The sequence below is a fragment of the Amblyraja radiata genome, chromosome 6, assembly GCF_010909765.2.
Source record: "Amblyraja radiata isolate CabotCenter1 chromosome 6, sAmbRad1.1.pri, whole genome shotgun sequence".
NCBI classification, from domain to species: domain Eukaryota; kingdom Metazoa; phylum Chordata; class Chondrichthyes; order Rajiformes; family Rajidae; genus Amblyraja; species Amblyraja radiata.
In genome coordinates this window covers 49266870-49289905 of record NC_045961.1, presented here as the reverse complement: position 1 = coordinate 49289905, position 23036 = coordinate 49266870, and the positions used below count along the sequence as shown (strand labels likewise).

Sequence of the window (23036 nt, the reverse complement as noted above, 5' to 3'; positions counted from 1 at the left end):
AAATGTACTACTTATGTTTAAGAAGGAACTGCAGCTGCTGGAAAATCGAAGGTAGACAAAAATGCTGGAGAAACTCAGCGGGTGAGGCAGTATCTATGGAGCGAAGGAAATATGCGACGTTTCGGATCGAGACCCTTCTTCTAACAATGTACTACTTAGTTTAGTTTAGAGATACAGCGTGGAAACAGGCCCTTCAGCCCACCAAGTCCATGCCGACCAGCAATCACCTGTATACCAGTTCTATCCTGCACACTAGGGACAATTTACAGAACCCGATTAACCTACGAACCTGCACGTCTTTGGAATGTGGAGGGAAACCAGAGCACCTGGAGATAACCCACATGGTCACAGGGAGAACGTGCAAACTGTACAGACAGCATCAAACCTGGGTCTCTGGCACTGTAAGGCAGAAACTCTACCACTGTGCCACTGCTGTTTAAGAAATGAACAAAAGGCAAAAAAGAGAACTCTTGGCCAGTCATCTGTCACCTACAAAAGTTCATCAATACTAATGGGGTGAAATCACAATGTGATTAGACAGTCAATATAGATTTATGAAGGGAAAAATCATGTTTGAATATCAGATGACTCTTTTTGAGAATGTAACTAAAAGCTCAAAGGGTGGAATCAATTGATTATACAGTGCCCTCCATAATGTTTGAGAAAAAGATCCATCTTTTATTTATTTGCCGCTATATTCCACAATTTGAGATTTGTAATAGAAAAAATCACACGTGGTTGAAGTGCACATTGTCAGGTTTTAACAAAGGCCATTTGTATACATTTTGGTTTCACCATGCAGAAATTACAGCAGTGTTTATACATAGTCCCCCAATTTCAGGGCACCATAATGTTTGGGACACAGCAATGTCATGTAAATGAAAGTAGTCATGTTTAGTATTTTGTTACATATCCTTTGCAGGCAATGACTGCTTGAAGTCTGCGATTCATGGATATCACCAGTTGCTGGGTGTCTTCTCTGGTGATGCTCTGCCAGGCCTGTATTGCAGCCATCTTTAGCTTATGCTTGTTTTGGGGGCTAGTCCCCTTCAGTTTTCTCTTCAGCATATAAAAGGCATGCTCAGTTGGGTTCAGATCGGGTGATTGATTTGGCCACTCAAGAATTGACCATTTTTTAGCTGTGAAAAACTCCTTTGTTGCTTTAGTAGTATGTTTGGGATCATTGTCTTGCTGTAGAATGAACTGCCAGCCAATGTTTTGAGGCATTTGTTTGATAGGATGCGTCTATACACTTCAGAATTCATTATGCTACTACCATCAGCGGTTGTACCATCAATGAAGATAAGTGAGCCAGTACCTTCAGCAGCCATACATGCCCAGGCCATAACACCCCCACCACCGTGTTTCAGAGATGAGGTGGAATGCATTGGATCTTGGGCAGTTCCTTCATACTTTGCTCTTGCCATCACTCTGATATAAGTTAATCTTCATCTCATCTGTCCACAAGACCTTTTTCCAGAACTGTGGTTGCTCTTTTAAGTACTTCTTGGCAAACTGTAACCCGGCCATCCCATTTATGCGGCCAACCAGTGGTTTGCAACTTGCAGTGCAGCTTCTGTATTTCTGTTCATTAAGTCTTTTACGGACAGTGGTCATTGACAAATCCACAAATTGACAAATGTCGGACAGGTGTTTGAGGGTTCAAGAAAGTTTATTGTCATGTGTCCCAGATAGGACAATGAAATTCTTGCTTTGCTTCAGCACAACAGAATATAGAAGGCATGAATACAGAACAGATCAGTGTATCCATATACCATTGTATAAATATATACACACATGAATAAATAAAACAGATAAAGTGCAAATAAACTGATAATGGGCTATTAATGTGCAGAGTTTTGTTTGAGTTGAGTTCAATAGCCTGATGGCTGTGGGGAAATAGCTGTTTCTGAACCTGGACGTTGCAGTCTTCAGGCTCCTGTACCTACTACCTGAAGGTAGCGGGGAGATGAGTGTGTGGCCAGGATGATGTGGGTCTTTGATGATGCTGCCAGCCTTTTTGAGGCAGCGACTGCAATAGATCCCCTCGATGGTAGGGAGGTCAGAGCCGATGATGGACTGGGCAGTGTTTACTACTTTTTGTAGTCTTTATCGCTCCTGGGCACTCAAGTTGCCGAACTAAGCCACGATGCAACCGGTCAGCATGCTCTCTACTGTGCACCTGTAGAAGTTAGAGAGAGTCCTCCTTAACATACCGACTCTCAGGAAGTAGAGGCGCTGATGAGCTTTCTTTATAATAGCATCAGTGTTCTCGGACCAGGAGAGATATTCAGAGATGTACACGCCCAGGAATTTGAAGCTCTTGACCCTTTCCACCATCGACCCGTTGATATAAACGGGACTGTGGGTCCCCATCCTACCCCTTCCAAAGTCCACAATCAGTTCCTTAGTTTTGCTGGTGTTGAGGGCCAGGTTATTGTGCTGGCACCATTTGGTCAGTCGTTCGATCTCACTTCTATACTCTGACTCGTCCCCATCAGTGATACGTCCCACAACAGTCTTGATGATGGAGTTCGCACTATGACTGGCTACGCAGTCATGATATAGAGTGAGTACAGCAGGGGGCTGAGCACGCAGCCTTGAGATGCTCCCGTGCTGATTATTATCGAGGCTGACACTTTTCTACCAATTCGAACAGTCTGTGGTATGTGAATGAGGAAGTCGAGGATCCAGTTGCAGAGGGATGCGCAGAGACCCAGTTCTGAGAGTTTGATAACCAGCTTGGAGGGGATGATTGTATTAAATGCCGAGCTGTAATCAATGAATAACAGCCTGACATATGAGTTTTTGTTGTCCAAGTGGTCCAGAGCGGAGTGGAGAGCCAGCGGGATCGCATCCACCATTGATCTGTTGTGGCGGTAAGCGAACTGCAGTGGGTCCAGGTTTTTCTCGAGGTAGGAGTTGATTTGCAGCATGATCAACCTCTCGAAGCACTTCATCACCACAGGCGTTAGTGCCACTGGTCGATAGTCGTTGAGGCACGTCACCTTGCTCTTCTTGGGCACCGGTATTATTGATGCCCTTTTAAAGCAGGTGGGAACCTCGGACCTCAGAAGTGAGAGGTTGAAAATGTCCGTAAAAACTCCAGCCAGTTAGTCTGCACAGGTTTTTAGAACACGACCCGGTAAGCCATCAGGACCAGGCGCTTTTCAAAGGTTCACCCCTCTGAAGGATTTTCTGACGCAGGCCTCTATGATTGTGACTGAAATACCATCACAGCGAATGGGGGCTCGAGAAGGCACATCAGTGGTCTCCCTATCAAAGCGTGCGTAAAACGCATTGAGCTCATCAGGGAGTGATGCTACGCCGACATTCGAGCTACCTCCTGCTTTCGCCTTGTAGGAGGTGATTGCATTCAGGCCCCGCCACAGCTGCCGAACATCCGTCTCATCCTCCAGCTTGGAGCAGAAGTCCCTTTTGGCCTTTTTGATGACCTTACCAAGGTCGTATCTTGACTTCTTGCAGCCCACTGTATCATCAGACATGAATGCCCGGTGTCTGGACTTCAGGAGAGTGCGGATCTCAAAGTTCATCCAAAGCTTCTTATTGGGATACACTCGGAAGGTTTTTGTCGGGAAGCAGTCTTCCACACATTTCTTTATGAAGTCTGTAACGACTGTGGCGTATTCGTTCAGGTCCGTTGCCAAGTCCTTGAACATTGCCCAGTCTACAGACTCCAAACAGTCTTGGAGTTGTTCCTCTGCCCCCCCCGCCGACCAGCTCTGTACAGTCCTCACCTCTGGGGGTGCGCTCTTTAATTGGAAGAAGCAGCACTGCGGTATGGTCGGATTTACGGAAGTGAGGGCGAGGAATGGAGCGATAGGCATCCTTGATGGTGGTGTAGCAGTGGTCGAGGGTGTTTGATCCTCTGGTGCAGCAGGAGACATGTTGGTGGAAGATAGGGAGCAATTTCCTAGCTATGGTGGTAAACGCCTCGGGGTAAGACATGTTTGTTGACCACGGACGTCTGCCTGGGGTGGGATGTAGACCGCGGTCAGGATGATGGAGGTGAATTCCCTCGGAAGGTAGAAGGGACGGCACTTCACTGCCAGATGTTCGAGGTGTGGAGAGCAGGAGTTGGACAGGACTGCCACGTCTGAGCACCACGCAGAGTTGACCATGAGGCAACTCCCTTTCCCAGATGTATGGTCTGCGTACGGTCCATACGGTGGATGGAGAACCCTTCAGGCTGGACCACTGAGTCTGGGGAGCTGGGGGTGAGCCATGTCTCTGCGAAACAGAACACAGAGCATTCCCTCAGCTCCCTTTGATAAAGCAGTCATGCCCTTAAGTCCTCCACTTTATTTCCAAGGGACTGTACGTTGACCAGTAGGATGGTAGGGAGAGGGGGCCGAAGTCCCCTGCGCTTCAGTCTGACCTGAAGTCCTGTCCGTCGGCCACGTTTCCGGACACAATGGAGGCTTCCCCTTTGTTTCCAGGTACTGTACCTGCTGTTTCTGCGAACCTGCACTGGACTGGGGATTCCCTTGCAGACGGCAGCTCCATTTCCTTTTTCCTTTATTATAGAGAGAATTAATCTGTCATCAGCTGTGGAGGTCTTCCTTGGCCTGCCAGTCCCTTTGCAATTAGTAAGCTCACCAGTGCTCTCTTTCTTCTTAATGATGTTCCAAGACGTTGGTTTTGGTGAGCCTAAGGTTTGGCTGATGTCTCTAACAGTTTTATTCTTGTTTCTCAGCCTCATAATGGCTTCTTTGACTTTCATTGGCACAACTTTGGTCCTCATGTTGATAAACAGCAATAAAAGTTTCGAAAGGTGATGGAAAGACTGGAGGAAAGACTAGGTGCTGAGAGCTCTCTTATACCTGCATTAAGGAGGCAATTAAACACACCTGAGCAATTACAAACACCTGTGAAGCCATGTGTCCCAAACATTATGGTGCCGTGAAATGGGGGGACTATGTATAAACACAGCTGTAATTTCTACATGGTGAAATCAAAATGTATAAAAATACCCTTTAATAAGATCTGACAATGTGCACTTTAACCACATGTGATTTTTTAAATTACAAATCTCAAATTGTGGAGTACAGAGGCAAATAAATAAATGATGGGTCTTTGTCCCAAACATTATGGGGGGCACTGTAGTTTATCTGAAAAAGCATTTGATAAGATATCACACTGTATGTTATTACATAACAAAACGTACCTTTTGCTCAGTCCATTTTATTGAATATTATTAATGATTAATGCTAATTTCATATAATGTTATTTATTTTTTATTTATGACAATCTTAAGAATTCCTCCATGTCTCTGAATCTCAGGTTAAGAGTATTGGTGGCAAATACAGGTCCACCACAAGCCTTGTCTCCTGCCAATGATAGTCACATCACAAACTGACTGTAACTGAATTGCACTGAACTTTAATTAGACCTTGCTCGACACTTCTCAGCGGGGCTCAGGCCAAATGAATCTCTACCCAGCCCTGATAAGACAAGGTGACCATGAGCATTCAGTTATGTACATGAGCCTCTGTTATCAGACCAGAATAGTCCTACCTGGTGGGAGATTAAATCCATCAAATTTGTCTTTTGGGGGGGGGGGGGGGGGATGGATTCCTCAACAGTCAATAAAAACGTCAAGTACATAGATTAATACGGCACATGAACAGGCCCATCAGCCCACAATGTCTATGCTGAACATGATAGGACATGGAACAGAACAATACAGCACAAGAACAGGCTCCTCAGCCCACACTGTCTATGTTGAAGGTGACAAAACATAGGACATGTAATAGTACCGCACATGAACAGGCCCTTCAGCCCACACTGTCTGTGCTGAACATGATAGGACATAGGACTGTACAGCACAGATACAGGCTCTTCCGCTCACAATGTCTGTGGTGAACATGATGCCAAGTTAAACAAATCTCCTCCGTCTGCACGTGAGCTATACCGCTACATTCTCTGCTCAATATCCATGTAACTATTCTAAAGCTTTTTAAATGCCACTATCATATCTAAATAACTTAAATAACATTTAAGATTATTTTAGTTCTGCTCATCCTGAATTGTGTTTTTTTTTTACCCTCTGTAGGATGTTGATACACTGATGACAAGAGCTACAAAAGAGAAACAAACCCATCATCTTTTCAGAGACCTTGGTGATGAAGGTACATTTAAATATTTTTGAAATGTTCCATCTTTGACCACGCACTCAAAATGTTCTACTCGAACAAAGTCATATCATCCCAGGCAGATTGATTGTTGTTTCGTATGAGTGACTGTTTGAATTTGATTAGCTGAATTTATTTCTCAAGATTTTTTTTTCCTCGTTGTTAAAATTGTAATTAATCTAAAGATCCAGGCAAGGTCAAGTATTCCTGTTGACATTAGATTCATTTAACATTCACATTGACTAAGCAGAAGGTAATCCAAGCAAAATTGAACAAACTGCGGTAGAATGTCATCAAGATCAAGCTGTCCTTCCCAAAGGACAGATCTGCCGGTCGAGGTTTTCTGCACTCCTGCGGTGTTCACTGTCAGCAGTTTTTACCTGATATTTTAAAAACACATTTACCCTTCAATGCACATACTTTATTGCTGGTGACAACAATGGGAAGTGGCCATTTTGTGATCTCTAATAAGCATGGTACTTTTAATTTAGCATTTTGTCAAGGTTTATCATTCTATTTTACATAGAAACATAGAAAATAGGTGCAGTAGTAGGCCATTCGGCCCTTCGAGCCTGCACCGCCATTCAATATGATCATGGCTGATCATCCAACTCAGTATCCTGTACCTTCCTTCTCTCCATACCCCCTGACCCCTTTAGCCACAAAGGCCACATCTAACTCCCTCTTAAATATAGCTTAAATTTTACTTTTTCTATTTGAGCATTACTTTAGACTTCAGCCCACCGAGCCCGTGCCAACTCCGTACATGATCCTATACACTCGGAACAATTGTACAACTTATCAATTAATCTACAAACCTGAAGATGGACACAAAAATCCTATGAGAATGCAGGGTGACCTGGACAGGTTGGGTGAGTGGGCAGATGCAGTTTAATGGGGATAAATGTGGAAGGAAGGAAGATTATTATCTAAATGGTGTCAAGTTGGGAAAAGGGGAAGTACAACGGGATCTGGGGGTCCTTGTTTATCAGTCAATGAAAGTAAGCATGCAGGCACAACAGGCAGTGAAGATGGTGAATGGCATATTGGCCTTCTTTACAAGAGGAGTTGAGTAAGGGAGCAAAGAGGTCCTTCGGCAGTTGTACAGGGCCCTAGTGAGACCACACCTGGAGTATTGTGTGCAGTTTTGGTCTCCAAATTTGAGGAAGGACATTCTTGCTATTGATGGAGTGCAACGTAGGTTCACAAGGTTAATTCCTGGGATGGCGGGACTGTCATATGCTGAGAGAATGGAGCTTGTATACTCTGGAATTTAGAAGGATAAAAGGGGATCTTATTGAAACATATAAGATTATTAAGGGTTTAGATACGCTAGAAGCAGGAAACATGTTCCCGATGTTGGGGGAGTCCAGAAACAGGGGCCACAGTTTAAGAGTAAGGGCCCATGAACGGAGATGAGGAAACACTTTTTCACGGAGAGTTGTGAGTCTGTGGAATTCTCTGCCTCAGAGGGTGGCGGAGGCCGGTTCTCTGGATACTTTCAAGAGAGAGTTAGATAGGGATCTTGAAGATAGCGTAGTCAGGGGATATGGGGAGCAGGCAGGAACGGGGTACTGATTGTGGATGATCAGCCATGATCACATTGAATGCCGGTGCTGGTTTGAAGGGCTGAATGGCCTACTCTATTATCTATTATCTATTGTCTATTGTCTGAAACTGGAGTAACTCAGCGGGTCAGACAGCATCTCTGGCGAAAGGAATGGGTGACGTTTTGGATCAAGACCATTCTTCAGACTTGACCCACAGCATCATCCATCCATATAACCATATAACAATTACAGCACGGAAACAGGCCATCTCGGCCCTACAAGTCCATGCCGAATAACTTTTTTTCCCTTAGTCCCACCTGCCTGCACTCATACCATAACCCTCCATTCCCTTCTCATCCATATGCCTATCCAATTTATTTTTAAATGATACCAACGAACCTGCCGCCACCACTTCCACTGGAAGCTCATTCCACACCGCTACCACTCTCTGAGTAAAGAAGTTCCCCCTCATGTTACCCCTAAACTTCTGTCCCTTAATTCTAAAGTCATGTCCTCTTGTTTGAATCTTCCCTATTCTCAAAGGGAAAAGCTTGTCCACATCAACTCTGTCTATCCCTCTCATCATTTTAATGACCTCTATCAAGTCCCCCCTTAACCTTCTGCGCTCCAGAGAGTAAAGACCTAACTTATTCAACCTATCTCTGTAACTTAGCTGTTGAAACCCAGGCAACATTCTAGTAAATCTCCTCTGTACTCTCTCTATTTTGTTGACATCCTTCCTATAATTGGGCGACCAAAATGGTACACCATACTCCAGATTTGGTCTCACCAATGCCTTGTACAATTTTAACATTACATCCCAGCTTCTATACTCAATGCTCTAATTTATAAAGGCTAGCATACCAAAAGCTTTCTTTACCACCCTATCTATATGAGATTCCACCTTCAAGGAACTATGCACGGTTATTCCCAGATCCCTCTGTTCAACTGTATTCTTCAATTCCCTACCATTTACCATGTACTTCCTATTTTGATTTGTCCTGCCAAGGTGTAGCACCTCACATTTATCAGCATTAAACTCCATCTGCCATCTTTCAGCCCATTTTTCCAAATGGCCTAAATCACTCTGTAGACTTTGGAAATCCTCTTCATTATCCACAACACCCCCTATCTTGGTATCATCTGCATACTTACTAATCCAATTTCCCACCCCTTCATCCAGATCATTGATGTACATGACAAACAACAAAGGACCCAACACAGATCCCTGAGGCACCCCACTAGTCACCTGCCTCCAACCCGACAAACAGCCATCCACCATTACCCTCTGGCTTCTCCCATTCAGCCACTGTTGAATCCATCTTGCTATTCCTGCATTTATACCCAACAGTTGAACCTTCTTAACCAACCTTCCATGAGGAACCTTGTCAAAGGCCTTACTAAAGTCCATATAGACAACATCCACTGCTTTACCCTCGTCAATTTCCCTAGTAACCTCTTCAAAAAATTCAAGAAGATTAGTCAAACATGACCTTCCAGGCACAAATCCATGTTGACTGTTCCTAATCAGACCCTGTTTATCCAGATGCTTATATATATTATCTCTAAGTATCTTTTCCATTAATTTGCCCACCACTGAAGTCAAACTAACAGGTCTATAATTGCTAGGTTTACTCTTAGAACCCTTTTTAAACAATGGAACAACATGCGCAGTCCGCCAATCCTCGGGGACTATTCCCGTTTCTAATGACATTTGAAATATTTCTGTCATAGCCTCGGCTATTTCTACACTAACTTCCCTCAATGGCCTAGGGAATATCCTGTCAGGACCTGGAGACTTATCCACTTTTATATTTTTCAAAAGTGTCAGTACTTCTTTTACTTTGAAACTCATAGTATCAATAGCTACTCTACTAGTTTCCCTTACCTCACATAATTCAATATCCTTCTCCTTGGTGAATACCGAAGAAAAGAAATTGTTCAATATCTCCCCCATCTCTTTTGGCTCTGCAGATAACTGTCCACTCTGTCTCTCCAATGGATCAATTTTATCCCTCGTTATCCTTTTGCTATTAATATAGCTGTAGAAACCCTTTGGATTTACTTTCACCTTACTTGCCAAAGCAACCTCATATCTTCTTTTAGCTTTTCTAATTTCTTTCTTAAGATTCTTTTTACATTCCTTATACTCAAGCACCTCATTTGCTTCATGCTGCCTATAATTATTGTAGATCTGCCTCTTTTTCCGAACAAGATGTCCAATTTCCCTTGAAAACCAGGGCTCTTTCCAATTTTTACTGTTTCCTTTCAACCGAACAGGAACATAAAGATTCTGTACTCTTAAAATTTCCCCTTTAAATGTCCGCCATTTCTCTTCTACATCTTTCCCATAAAACAAAATGTCCCAGTTCACTCCTTTTAAATCATCTCGCATCTCATCAAAGTTAACCTTTCTCCAATCAAAAATCTCAACCCTAGGCCCAGTTCTGACCTTCTCCATAATTATATTGAAACTAATGGTATTGTGATCACTGGACCCGAAGTGCTCCCCAACGCATACCTCCGCCACCTGTCCCGTCTCATTTCCTAACAGGAGGTCCAGCACTGCCCCTCCTCTAGTAGGTACCTCTATGTATTGCTGCAAAAAACTATCCTGCACACATTTTACAAACTCCAAACCATCCAGCCCATTTACAGAATGTGTTTCCCAGTCTATGTGTGGAAAGTTGAAATCTCCCACAATCACTACCTTGTGCTTACTACTAATATCTGCTATCTCCTTACATAATTGCTCTTCCAATTCTCGTTCCCCATTTGGCGGTCTATAATACACTCCTATTAGTGTTGCTACACCTTTCCCACTTCTCAGTTCCACCCAAATAGCCTCCCTAGATGAGCCCTCCAATCTATCCTGCCAAAGCACTGCTGTAATATCTTCCCTGACTAGCAATGCAACACGTCCACCTCTTGCCCCTCCAATTCTATCACACCTGAAGCAACAAAATCCTGGAATATTTAGTTTCCAATCACAGCCCTCCTGCAACCATGTTTCACTGATCGCCACAACATCATACTTCCAGATGTCTATCCAGACTCTAAGCTCATCCACCTTTCTTACAATGCTCCTAGCATTAAAATATGCACATTTAAGAAACCCCCCGTCTCTTATTATCTGTTTATTTCCTTTTTTTTCTTTCTCCTCTTGTGTCCGAGTGCTTCCCTTTTCTGCTTCCTGCCTCCCATTCTGTCTACTAGCTTTCTCTATTTGAGTCCCTCGCCCCAACCATTCTAGTTTAAAGTCTCCCCAGTGGCCTTTGCAAATTTCCCCGCCAGGATATTGGTCCCCCTCGGGTTCAAGTGCAACCCATCCTTTCTGTACAGGTCCCACCTTCCCCAAAAGAAGTCCCAATGATCCAGAAACTTGAATCCCTGCCCTCTGCACCAGTCTTTCAGCCACGCGTTTATCCTCCACCTCGCTCCATTCCTACTCTCACTGTCGCGTGGCACAGGCAGTAATCCTGAGATGGTTACCTTTTTGGTCCTTTTCCTTAACTCTCCTCCCAACTCCCCAAATCCTCCCTTCAGGACCTCTTCCCTATTTTTACCTATGTCATTGGTACCTATATGTACCACGACCTCAGGCTCCTCTCCCTCTGATTTCAGGATATCTTGGATGCGTTGAGACACGTCCGAGACCGTGGCACCTGGGAGGCAGACCACCATCCTGGTCTCCCGACTGCGTCCACAGAATCGCCTATCCGACCCCCTAACAATAGAGTCCCAAATTACTATTGCCCTCTTCTTTTTTTCCCTACCTTTCGGAGCAACAGGGCCGGTCTCTGTGCTGTCACCCCCATCCGTACTCAAAAGGAGTACTTATTTGCAAGGTGTACCGACATTGGAGTACTCACTCGTTCATGCCTCTGCCCCTTGCCCTTCCTTAGCGTGACCCACATGTCTCTCTCCCGTGGTTTTGGAGTGACCACCTTCCTATAACTCTCCTCTATGACCTCCTCACTCTCCCTGACCAGACAGAGGTCATCGAGCTGCTGCTCCAGGATCCTAATACAGTCCCTTAGGAGCCCCATCTCTCTGCACCTGGTGCAGATGTGGACGTCTGGAGGGCCATCTGACACCATGACTTCCCACATCTGACATCCAGTACAGTACACTGCTCTGACTGTCATTCTCTCGCCTTACCCTGGATCCAATACCAGTATAATACAATAGAAACTGCTGGGAGAAATCAGCAGGTATCTGACTCACAAACAGCTGCTCCCTCTTGACCTTTAAACTGCACCTTTATTATATAAACAAAAAGCACTGTACCTTTAGCCCACTGTACCTTTACTAAAGCACAGTACCTTTAGCCCACTGTACCTTTAGCCCACTGTACCTTTAGCTCACTGTACCTTTAGCCCACTGTACCCTTAGCTCACTGTACCTTTAGCCCACTGTACCCTTAGCTCACTGTACCTTTAGCCCACTGTACCTTTAGCCCACTGTACCTTTAGCTCACTGTACCTTTAGCCCACTGTACCTTTAGCCCACTGTACCTTTAGCCCACTGCACCTTTAGCCCACTGCACCTTTACTAAAGCACTGTACCTTTAGCCCACTGTACCCTTAACTAAAGCACTGTACCTTTAACCAGAAAGCAGAAATGCTAACCTGAGGTTGCACCCATTCAGCTGCTTCCTCTAGTCTGCTTCCGCCAATCAGCGGCTTCCACCAGAACCCTCCCTATGAAGTATGGAACGTTACAGATTTTGGTCAAAGCCCCGACCCTCCTCCACTCGCTCCAACGGTCCCGGGCCTCTGTAAAAGCAAGCCCCGCGCTCGATTTATATACTCACCGCCCTGACCCTCCTCCACTCGCTCCAACGGTCCCGGGCCTCTGTAAAAGCAAGCCCCGCGCTCGATTTATATACTCACCGCCTTGACCCGCCTCCACTCGCTCCAACGGTTCCCGGGCCTCTGTAAAAGCAATCCCCGCGCTCGATTTATATACTCACCACCCTGACCCTCCTCCACTCGCTCCAACGGTCCCGGGCCTCTGTAAAAGCAAGCCCCGCGCTCGATTTATATACTCACCGCCCTGACCCTCCTCCACTCTCTCCAACGGTCCCGGGCCCATCCCTTCTCTCCAGAGATGCTGTCTGGTCTGTTGAGCTACTCCAACTTTCTGTGTCTATCTTTGGTTTAAACCAGCATCTGCAGTTCTTTCCTACACCTTTAACCTACAAACCTGTACGTCTTTGGAGTGTGGGAGGAAACCAGTGAACCCAGCGAAAACCCACAGGGAGAACGTACAAATTTTTTTTATTTTTTTTTATTAAAAGCATTGTACATACATCTTAATCATGATGTGCAACATAATACATTTCGTGTACAACTTCTCTTTTTTTTAAACTTTAAGCTGTAATATAAAAAGAGAAAAGAGAAAGAAGAGAAGAATGAGAATAGTAGTGAAAGAACGTACAAATTCTATACAGACAGAACCCGTAGTCAGGATTGAACCCGGGTCTGCGACACTGTAAAGCAGCAACTCTACCGGTGCGCCACTGCGTATTGCAATTCCAATCAATTTCCTCCTTGGTCCCCCTGTTGCCTTGCAGGATATTAGCAGTCGGAACAGTAACTCGTATTCTATTTGGGTAGCTTACAATCCAATGGTATAAACATTGAATTCTCCAATTTTAGGTAACCTCTAACTAACTCCCTCCAAACCCTCCCCCCTCTCTTTCCCCTCGTCTGTGCCCCACCTGGATATATTTGAATGCAAGAGTAGCCTTGATGGGCTCAATGGCCTAATTCTGCTCCTATAACTTATGAACCACCTAATCAAGAGCAATTAATAATGGGCCATAAATGCTGGTCTTACCGTCAAGATAAAACAAACACAAGATCATGCACTAAACAATGATAGAAACAAATATGGACAATGTTAAGCCAGCAACCAATGGGTAAAAGATCAGAATCTGTCGACATTCCAAGTCCATTTATAAATGGTACTGGGGACACAAGGAATAGCAGAGGCTGGAATCTTGTGTCGAACACATTGTGCCTGAGCCGCTGGCACTTTGTGCTCTATTAATGGTACTGGATAATTCCCCCATCCTCAGATGATCTCTGGAATTCTCTGCCACAGAAGGTAGTTGAGGCCAGTTCATTGGCTATATTTAAGAGGGAGTTAGATGTGGCCCTTGTGGCTAAAGGGATCAGGGGGTATGGAGAGAAGGCAGGTACAAGATACTGAGTTGGATGATCAGCCATGATCATATTGAATGGTGGTGCAGGCTCAAAGGGCCGAATGGCCTACTCCTGCACCTATTTTCTATGTTTCTATGACAGAGCCAGCGTATTGGCAAAAGAAAAGACCATTTTGAACTCAAAGTACAAAATAGTCTCAGCCTCCTCAGGATGTCGATGTCACGACACAAGTCAGTCTTCATTTAATTTGATTTCACTACGCATAGTACCGCAGTTAGCACTGGTTACAGAAAAGGCTGTACAATAACAATATTTCAGCTAAAGTGCTGAAGACCTTTGCTACCGTCAAAGTTGCAATTCTAATCAGACATAGTAGTGTCTGTAGTCCAGTAAAGCAACTGGTCTTTGATGGTTGCCGCATATTCTATAGGCTGAAGGGCCTTTTTATGTATAACACTATGTCTCAGCACAGTGGAATCTACCCAATAAAGGGAAAAGCTTCCTAAAACATTCTTGTTAAATTAAAAGTGAACACAGTCCAAATAAATTACATTTCATTCGTGGTATTTTCAAGCAGAAGCAGGAAAATGAAAGGGTTTGTTGGTTGATCTGTTCAATGCAAGTTATTCATCAATGAGCTACACACAGGTGTTCAGTGTGGGTTGTAGAGTCATACAAATGGGAAACAGGCCCTACATGCTCATGCCGACCAAGATGCCCCATCTATATTAGTCCCACCTGCCCACATTTTGTCAAGGTCTCTCTAAACCTCACAGAGGACAGACTTTCGACTGCCATTTACTACAAACGCACCAACCCACACAGTTATCAGGACTCCACCTTCTCCAACCCTGCCTCATGCAAAGACGCTGTCCCCTACTCCCAATATATCTGTTTTCGCCACATCTACTCCCAAGACCAGGCTTTGCATTTTTGGACATCCAAGATCTCATCTTTCTTTAGTAAATGTGATTTCCCCACTGCTGTCAGAGATGGATCTCTCACCCATGTCTCCTCTGTGCCCCATGGCTTTGGTTTCCTCTCCCTCCACCCAGATGTAACAAGGATAGAAGTCCCCTCACTTTTCAGCCCACCAGTCTCCGCATCCAACACATCTTCGAACATAGACATAGAACAGAACACTACAGGAATGGGCTCTTCATCCCACAATATTTGTGCCAAATATGATGCCAAGTTAGTGATTTCATCTGCCTGTACATGGTCCATCTATCATATCATATCATATATATATCATTAAAAGTGTGTGTGTGTGTGTCATTTTGCATGTGAAACGTATCTCCTCGAAAACCAGACGCAAAAACGCGGAGATTTTTACAATTTCGGTAGGGATTTAACATGAGTTCAGAAATCAATTATTTCCCCAGATTTTGAATAAAATTGATCACAAAACTCAATTTTTAAAATATAAACGCCACTTGCCAGCTGCTGACGTCGCAATGCCCACATGCCCACCAATCCAGGCCCACCTGCCTCCAGGCCCCACCCCCCCGCCGCTGTGGATTAAAGGCGCAGAAAGATCAAGAAAGTTCTGCAGAACAAAGATTCTACAGCTCCGTTCCGCTAGAGCTTCTTTGTTCTACAGATCTTGGGGCAGCGACTGCTCACGCGCTGAATCTACTCCTCATAGGTTCTGCAGAACAAACATTCTACAGCTCCGTTCCGCTATAGGATCTATAGCGGAACGGAGCTCACGCGCTGAACCTTCTCACAGCCGGCGCAACTTGCGAAGCCCCGCCTACGCGCTCATTCCAGCTGTGAGTTTCCAGAGTCAGAAGCCGTTTATCTCTCTCTCTTCATTTGGCAGCCCGGCTCCCCTCAACCCCCCCCCCCCCCCCCCCCCCCCCCCCAACTCCTCTTCTAACCTCCTCCCCTCTCCTTCCTCCCTCTCTCCCCTCTTGGTCTAGTATCTATTAAAACTGTGTGTGTGGGGGGGGTTTATGTTATTTTGCCTTTGAAACGTATTTCCTCGAAAACCAGACACAAAAACGCAGAGATTTTTACATATTTCGGTAGTGATTGAACTTATGATTTCAGAAATCCTCTCTAGATTTGGCTCTCTATTTCCCCAGATTTTGAATAAAATTGTCACAGTGCCACCTCACAGATATCCAATCACAATGGATCTCATTTACATATATGACATCACAATGGGACAGGTGTGGGAGATTAGAACCTTCACGTGGTCCCACTAAAACCAAACTGCTGCATGAGTCACAGCGCCATCTCACAGATGTACAATCACATCACAATGGGACAGGGGTGGGAGATCTCTCCCCCTCCCTGACATTTAAAAAAATATTAAGGTTGCCCAGCTGCTGACCTCACAATGCCTTTGCACCTGACCCAACTACCCCCTGACAGTTAAAAACATTTTTTTTGCTGTCTTCATTCACAGCTTAGATCGGACCCGCTGTGTGTGTGGAGGGGGGAGGGGAGGGGGGGGTTCCTCCCCTGAATTCCAAAGAGCTGCCGACAGCTTTCTTGCATGACGCGGATGCTTCATTTCCAGAACATTCTGAACGCGTGACGCACGGTTGCATTCCGCTCTGTCTCTCCCCCCCTCTCTCTATCTATCTCTCTCTCTCCCCATCTCTCTCTCTCCCCATCTCTCTCTCTCTCTCCCCATCTCTCTCTCTCTCTCCCCATCTCTCTCTCTCTCTCCCCCTCTCTCTCTCCCTCTCTCTCCCCTCTCTCTACCCTCTCTCCCCTCTCTCTATCTCCACCGTCTCTCTCTCTCCCCCCTCCCTCTCTCTACCCCCCTCCCTCTCTCTCCCCCCTCCTCTCCCCCCTGCCCTCCCCCACCCTCCCTCCCCTAAACCCCCTTCCCCCCTCCCCTCCACCGCTCCCCTACCCCCTTCCCTCCACCCCATCCTCTCCCCCCCTCTCTCCCCTCTCTCTCCTCTCTCCTTCTCTCCCCCTCCTTCTCTCCCACCCCCCCTGCCCTCCCCCACCCTTCCTCCACTAAACCCCCCTACCCCCTTCCCTCCACCCCCTCCCCTACCCTCTTCCCTCCACCCCCTCCCCCTCCCTTCCCCCCCACCTCTCCCCCTCCCTTTCCACTCCTCTCCCCCCCTCAGCCCCCCTCTCTCTCCGCCCATCTCTCTCCCCTCCTCATCCACCCCACCCCCCCTCACCCACCCTCCATCTCCTTCTCCCCTCCACTCCCCTCTCCCTCTGTCCCTTGCCTTTCTGTCTCTACCTCGCTCTCTCTCTGTCGCTCCCCATTCTCTCTCTGCCCTCACTCTCTACCCCCCCCCCCCCCCCTCTAGACAGGCCTGCGAGTTGGGGGCTATGCGGCAGTGCATAGGGCGGTTATGGGGTAAAAGGAGCAAATTAATAATATTAATTTAATATCAAGGGGGTAGTTAGTGTGTGTGTGGGGGTGGTTAGTGTGTGTGACGCCGCATGCCGCATGCTGCCCCGCACCCCTCCCTCCCCCCCCCCCCGCAAACGCGCGCTGGGGGAACAGACCCAACGGGTCTGCACTTGGTCTAGTATCCCTTATTCCCTGCACTTCCAAGTGCCTAACTAAAAGGCTTTTAAACGTCATTATCATATCTGCTTCCATCACCTGGCAATGCATTCCAGGCTCCCAGTACCATCTGTGTAAAAACAAAAATTGCCCCACTCATCTCCATCTAAGCATTCACCCTCTCACCTTATAGCTATGCCCTCTATTGTTGGGCATTTCCATCTTGGGGGAGGAAAAGGTTCTGACTGTCTACCCTATCTATGCCTCTTAATTTTATATACTTCTATCAAGTCTCCCCCTCAACCTCTGATGTTCCAGAGAAAAGAATCCACATCTATCCAACCTTTCCTTGTAGCTGAAATCCTCTAATCCAGGCAGCCTTCTGGTAAACCTCTGGTTTGCACCCTCTCCAGAGCCTCCAGATCTCTCCTGCAATGGGGCGACCGGAACTGCATGCAACACTCCAAATGCAGTCTAACCAAAGCCCAATCGAGCTGCATCATGACTTCCTGACTCTTATATTCAATGCCCCCAGCAATGAAAGCAAGTATACCATATGCCTTCTTTACCATCCTATCTACTTGTGCTGCCAGTTTGTACCAGGACTTCTTGGCATCAGGCATCATTGGAGTCTTCATCTAAATGTTGAAAAAAGAAAATAATGAGAAACTGACTGCCCTTGACACGACAGCAGTATTTGACCTTGTATGGTCATATCCAATCTCTTGCACCACTGCGAAAAATGGAAACAAATGCTGGAAACACTAAAATAAAACTGAAAATATCAGTCGCATTGGTGGAGCCAACGTCAAAGATCGACATTTTGTACATTTTTCATTAATTTAAAATCGTCACTATTAGATGGTGGATTTCCATCGTGAATTCAAATGCTGTTTTATGTTGTAACAATCAACCTTTAACGAGATTTCACTCTTAAATATATATATTTTTAAAGCGCATTTTATTGTAGAGATAAATACACTTTGAACTCTCTAATTGCATTTTAAAATACTTGCAATTTGCAATGGAATGGCCAATTGCACCCTGACCAATGTATTAAAATTGCATTTCTGAATGTTTCGACCATTCCTAAATATATTGATATGATGATAGATTTTTTCATCATTAAGGGGAACCACCAGTTGTACTTTTTATCTGTGCCAAATACCCATTTATTTTATTTTTGTGCCTGTCAGTAAGCAAATGCACTCCAGAAGGCAACACAGATCCTTGAATGGGTAAATGTGAATTATCTGCCATCTTGTGGAAATTTAGCAGTAGTGAGTGTGAAAAATATGTACATTTTAATTTATGTTAGCATTTCTTAGAATATAATTAATACTTAGGGCGGCACGCTGGAGTAGCAGTAGAGTTACTGCCTTACAGTGCCAGAGACCTGGGTTCGATGCTGACTATGGGTGCTATCTGAACGGAGTTTGTGTGATCTGCCCGTGACCGCGTGGGTTTTCCCCAGGAGCTCCGCTTTCCTCCCACACTCCAAAGACATACTGGTTTGTAGGTTAACTTGGCTTCGGTAAAAACTGTAAAGTGTCCCTAGTTTATAGAAGAGTGCTAGTGTACGAGGATCGCTGGTCGGCGCGGACTCAGTGGGCCGAAGGACCTGGTTCCGCGCTGTGCCTCCAAACTAAACTAAATAATCAAAACTTTTAAATATCACTGTATTTCTTCTGTGGACTAACACACACTATGATTTCGTGTGCATATGAGTTGAGTTGTTTGTAGGCTACATGTTCATGTGATATTGAATCAAGAAGTTTGTGTTCTTCTGGAAGCAATTTCACACGTTAGCTGGCAGTTTAGTTTAGAGATACAGCGCAGAAACAGGCTCTTTTGTCCACAAACTCCACGCCGACCAGCGATCCCCATACACTAGCACTGTCCTACACACTATGGACAATTTACAATTTTTACTGAAGCTAATTAACCTACAAACCTCTACGTCTATGGAGTGTGAGAGGAAACCGGAGCACCCAGGGAATACCCAACGCGGTCACAGGGAGAACGTACAAACTCCGTACAGACAGAACCCATAGTCAGGATCTCACCCATAGTCAGAATCGAACCCGGGTTTCTGGTACTGTAAGGCAGCAATTCTACAACTGCGCCACCATGCCACCCTTAATATGTCATACATTCAGCTTTCAATATGAACCATAGTCACAAGATTGTTTATTGAGTTTGTCCTAAATGATCCTCAAATAGTTTCTAAATTCTAATTTCTAAATTTCTGGAATGAATTCTAAGAAGTCATTCTTTTTCCTATCATTAATAGTTGTAATAGACTCAAAGTTAATAAATAGTACAGACCTGTTAGATTTTATAGTTGACAAGTCTATTTGATCCCTGCCTTGGAAGTAAAATACCAGCACAAAGTGAGTCTGCCATGTGATGTGTGTGAAATTGCGCTATGCAGTAGTTCCAGCTGCAATTGCCATTTTACAACAGTGAGCTCTCTTAGAAGGTGTAACATTACAATAATGTCTCCGTCAGGAGACGACAGAGGGAAACGTGTGTACATCAGGGTGATGATGGGAACTGGTTCCGTAATGATGCCCAAAGGGTTAATAGCTCATCAACACAGTCTAGCCTTGCAAGCAGCCATTTAGATCAGTCACTTGAATATTACTGGCACTTACATATATGTGCACAGCATATTATACTGACTCATTATTATGAAGTTGGTGATCAGGGAATGGTAACAGAACTTAAGGATTTGAAGGACACGGTCTTTACTGCTTAGTTATTTAGCCTCCAAATTAATTTTTTCCATAAAAATAAGTATGTTTATAATAAGATGTGTGTGTGTGTCTTAATTCACACTTATTTGACTCTCTTTTTTGTTATTAAGTGAGTTTATTTTGTTGTAATAGCAGAACCCACTCTATATTGCAGTATAGCTGCTATTCAGACTAAACATATTTTCATGAAATGATGTTTCTTCTATTTCTATTTCAATATCTGTAAATGTACTGATTCCAACAAGAATTTGGGAACCATTTATCTTTTGTTTAATTAAATTGTGCATTTTATTAAAACAGGTTTTGGTACATTGTCAATGATTGAATTGGGAGTGTAGATATCTTTATCTTAACGCATATTTTTCAGTTAACAGTAACCTGTGCTATATTTTAATTGGGTTTGTAGATGGACTCGACTCTTTTTTTCCATTAACTTTTGTGCAAAAATGAGTATTGTCTGTCTGAAGACTTTGACAGATGATTAAAAAGAATCAGATTATTTCAATGGAAAAGAGTTTCACCTTGTGGAGAGGACAGGTTTTTAAAAAAAGCGATGCTCTCTTTATGGCACCAGGCCCCGCAGTACTAGTGATACAATCGAGCAGAGCAGCTTGGCAGCATTGCGTGTCACCATTCCTCAGGAGAATTACATGCAGACTGTTGTTATGTTGAATTCAAGGCATAAAGCTGAAATACTTGGAATTTTCTGAATATTATTGTAGTAATTCCTGGATGCTACCATTTGCAAATTGATTTGAAATATTCTAGGTTTAAATAAAATGTTAGCAAATTGATGTAAAGTGAATGGGCATTTCCATTAGTATTAAAAAAAAAGTGCTGATTATTAAGTTTATTGTCACATGCACCAAGGTACAGTGAAAAGCTTTATATTTCCTAGACTAAGTGGGACCCGTTGAGTTCCAGCATCATAGGGGCTGGTCCCCCAATTCCACCTCTCCACCAATTTCAATATTTGTGGCCAGTGGGGGGGGGGGGGGGGGGCTTTCTGGAGCGCTGGTATGGGGGTTGTGGGCTGAAGGGACTGGTTTCTAGAGGGCTAGTATGGACATTGTGGGCCGAATGAATTCTTGGGCTGGCGGCTCAGTCACTCAAGTCTGTTGTGCTGGCAGCTCACTCACTCACGGCTGGTGGGCTGGCAGTTGGCTCATGGCTATTCCTTGAAATTCCATTTCAAGCAGGGTGCAAGGCCACCAAATTCAAGTGCAGTTTCTTACCACCTCAAGCAGGGTGCAAGGCCACCAAATTCAAGTGCAGTTTCATACCACTTCAAGCAGGTGCAAGGCCACCAAATTCAAGTGCAGTTTCATACCATTTCAAGCAGGGTGCGAGGCCACAAAAGACAGCGAGTCGTGACCTCTCCCTCCTCCATCTTGCAGAGACTGAGCTATGCCCACACTTCTGGGTTTTATAGTCCCTTCCCCCCTCCCACCAGAAGGGGCATGGCCTTCATGGTGTGATTGACAGGATCTCAACATTTTTTAAACACTAATAACTCTTTTATTTTTCATCAATGGGAAAAATCCTCGGCACCTAATGAGCAGAGGGGGACTGAGTAAGATGGCCAAAGGTCACAGCCATACGTGGTAGCGTTTTTTTCTAAAATCAATATAAAGCTCAAACAGGAAGTGGTCAAGATTAGACTTTTAATTATAGGCAAGGCAACTTTAATTAGGCAAGGCAACTTTAATTAGGCAAGGCAACTTTAATTAGGCAAGGCAATTTTAATTAGGCAACACAGCTTTAGCATTTCCAAACCAAAGGCAACATAGCTTTAGCATTTCCAAACCAAAGGCAACACAGCTTTAGCATTTCCAAACCAAAGGCAACATAGCTTTAGCATTTCCAAACCAAAGGCAACACAACCTTAGCATTTCCAAACCAAAGGCAACACAGCTTTAGCATTTCCAAACTATATTTTCAAACCACATTAAGGGCACTGACATGTCAGTAAAACCACTCACAGTTTAGTAGACATGTGTTCAGTGTTATTCACAGCTCAGACTGAGAGACGTGACCCTCTCGCTCCCCCATCTTGCAGAGACTGACTGAGGCACTCAACACTTCCGTGTTTTATAGTTCCTCCGGAAGGGGCGTGGCCTTCAGGAGAGAGAATCACAACATTTATTTATACACTAATAACTCTTTTATTTTTCATCGATGGGAAAAATCTTCTTGTCCTGCGCAGCAGAGGGGGACACTGAGTAAGATGGCCAAAAATCACAGCCGTAAGTGGCAGCGTTCTTTTCTAAAATCAATACACAGAACAACAGGAAGTGGTTAAGATCAGACTTTTAGTAATATAGTCTAGACAAAGGGGGACCCGTTGGGTCCCGTTCCCTCAATGCGCGGTTGCGGGGGGGGGGGTGTCAGGGTGGAGCCAGGGGGCTGAGGGAGAGCTGAGAAGGGAGGAGAAAGTATTTCAGGTAGTCCTTACTTTCTCCTCCCCTTCTCAGCTCTCCCTCAGCCCCCTGGCTCCACCCTGACACCCCCCCCCCCCCCCCCCCCCGCAACCGCGCATTGAGGGAACGGGACCCAACGGGTCCCCCTTTGTCTAGACTATATTACTAAAAGTCTGATCTTAACCACTTCCTGTTGTTCTGTGTATTGATTTTAGAAAAGAACGCTGCCACTTACGGCTGTGATTTTTGGCCATCTTACTCAGTGTCCCCCTCCGCTGCGCAGGACAAGAAGATTTTTCCCATCGATGAAAAATAAAAGAGTTATTAGTGTATAAAAAAATGTTGAGATTCTCTCTCCTGAAGGCCACGCCCCTGAGGGAGAGTTTAGAAGGGGAGGAGAAAGTATTTCAGGTAGTCCTTACTTTCTCCTCCCCTTCTAAACTCTCCCTCAGCCCACTGGTTCCACCTCATCCTTTCTTCTCCCCC

At 44.9% G+C, this 23036-nt stretch overlaps 1 protein-coding gene across 2 annotated transcripts in view; it reads left to right on the top strand.

Moving 5' to 3' along the window:
* micu2 (mitochondrial calcium uptake 2) overlaps window positions 1-23036 on the top strand; it is a 301355-nt gene that overhangs the window by 174516 nt on the left and 103803 nt on the right. For both annotated transcript variants that reach the window (XM_033022751.1, XM_033022750.1), the window contains exon 5: window positions 6077-6152. In XM_033022751.1, coding sequence (XP_032878642.1) covers window positions 6077-6152 — 76 coding nt within the window. The remainder of the gene's footprint in view (window positions 1-6076; window positions 6153-23036) is intronic.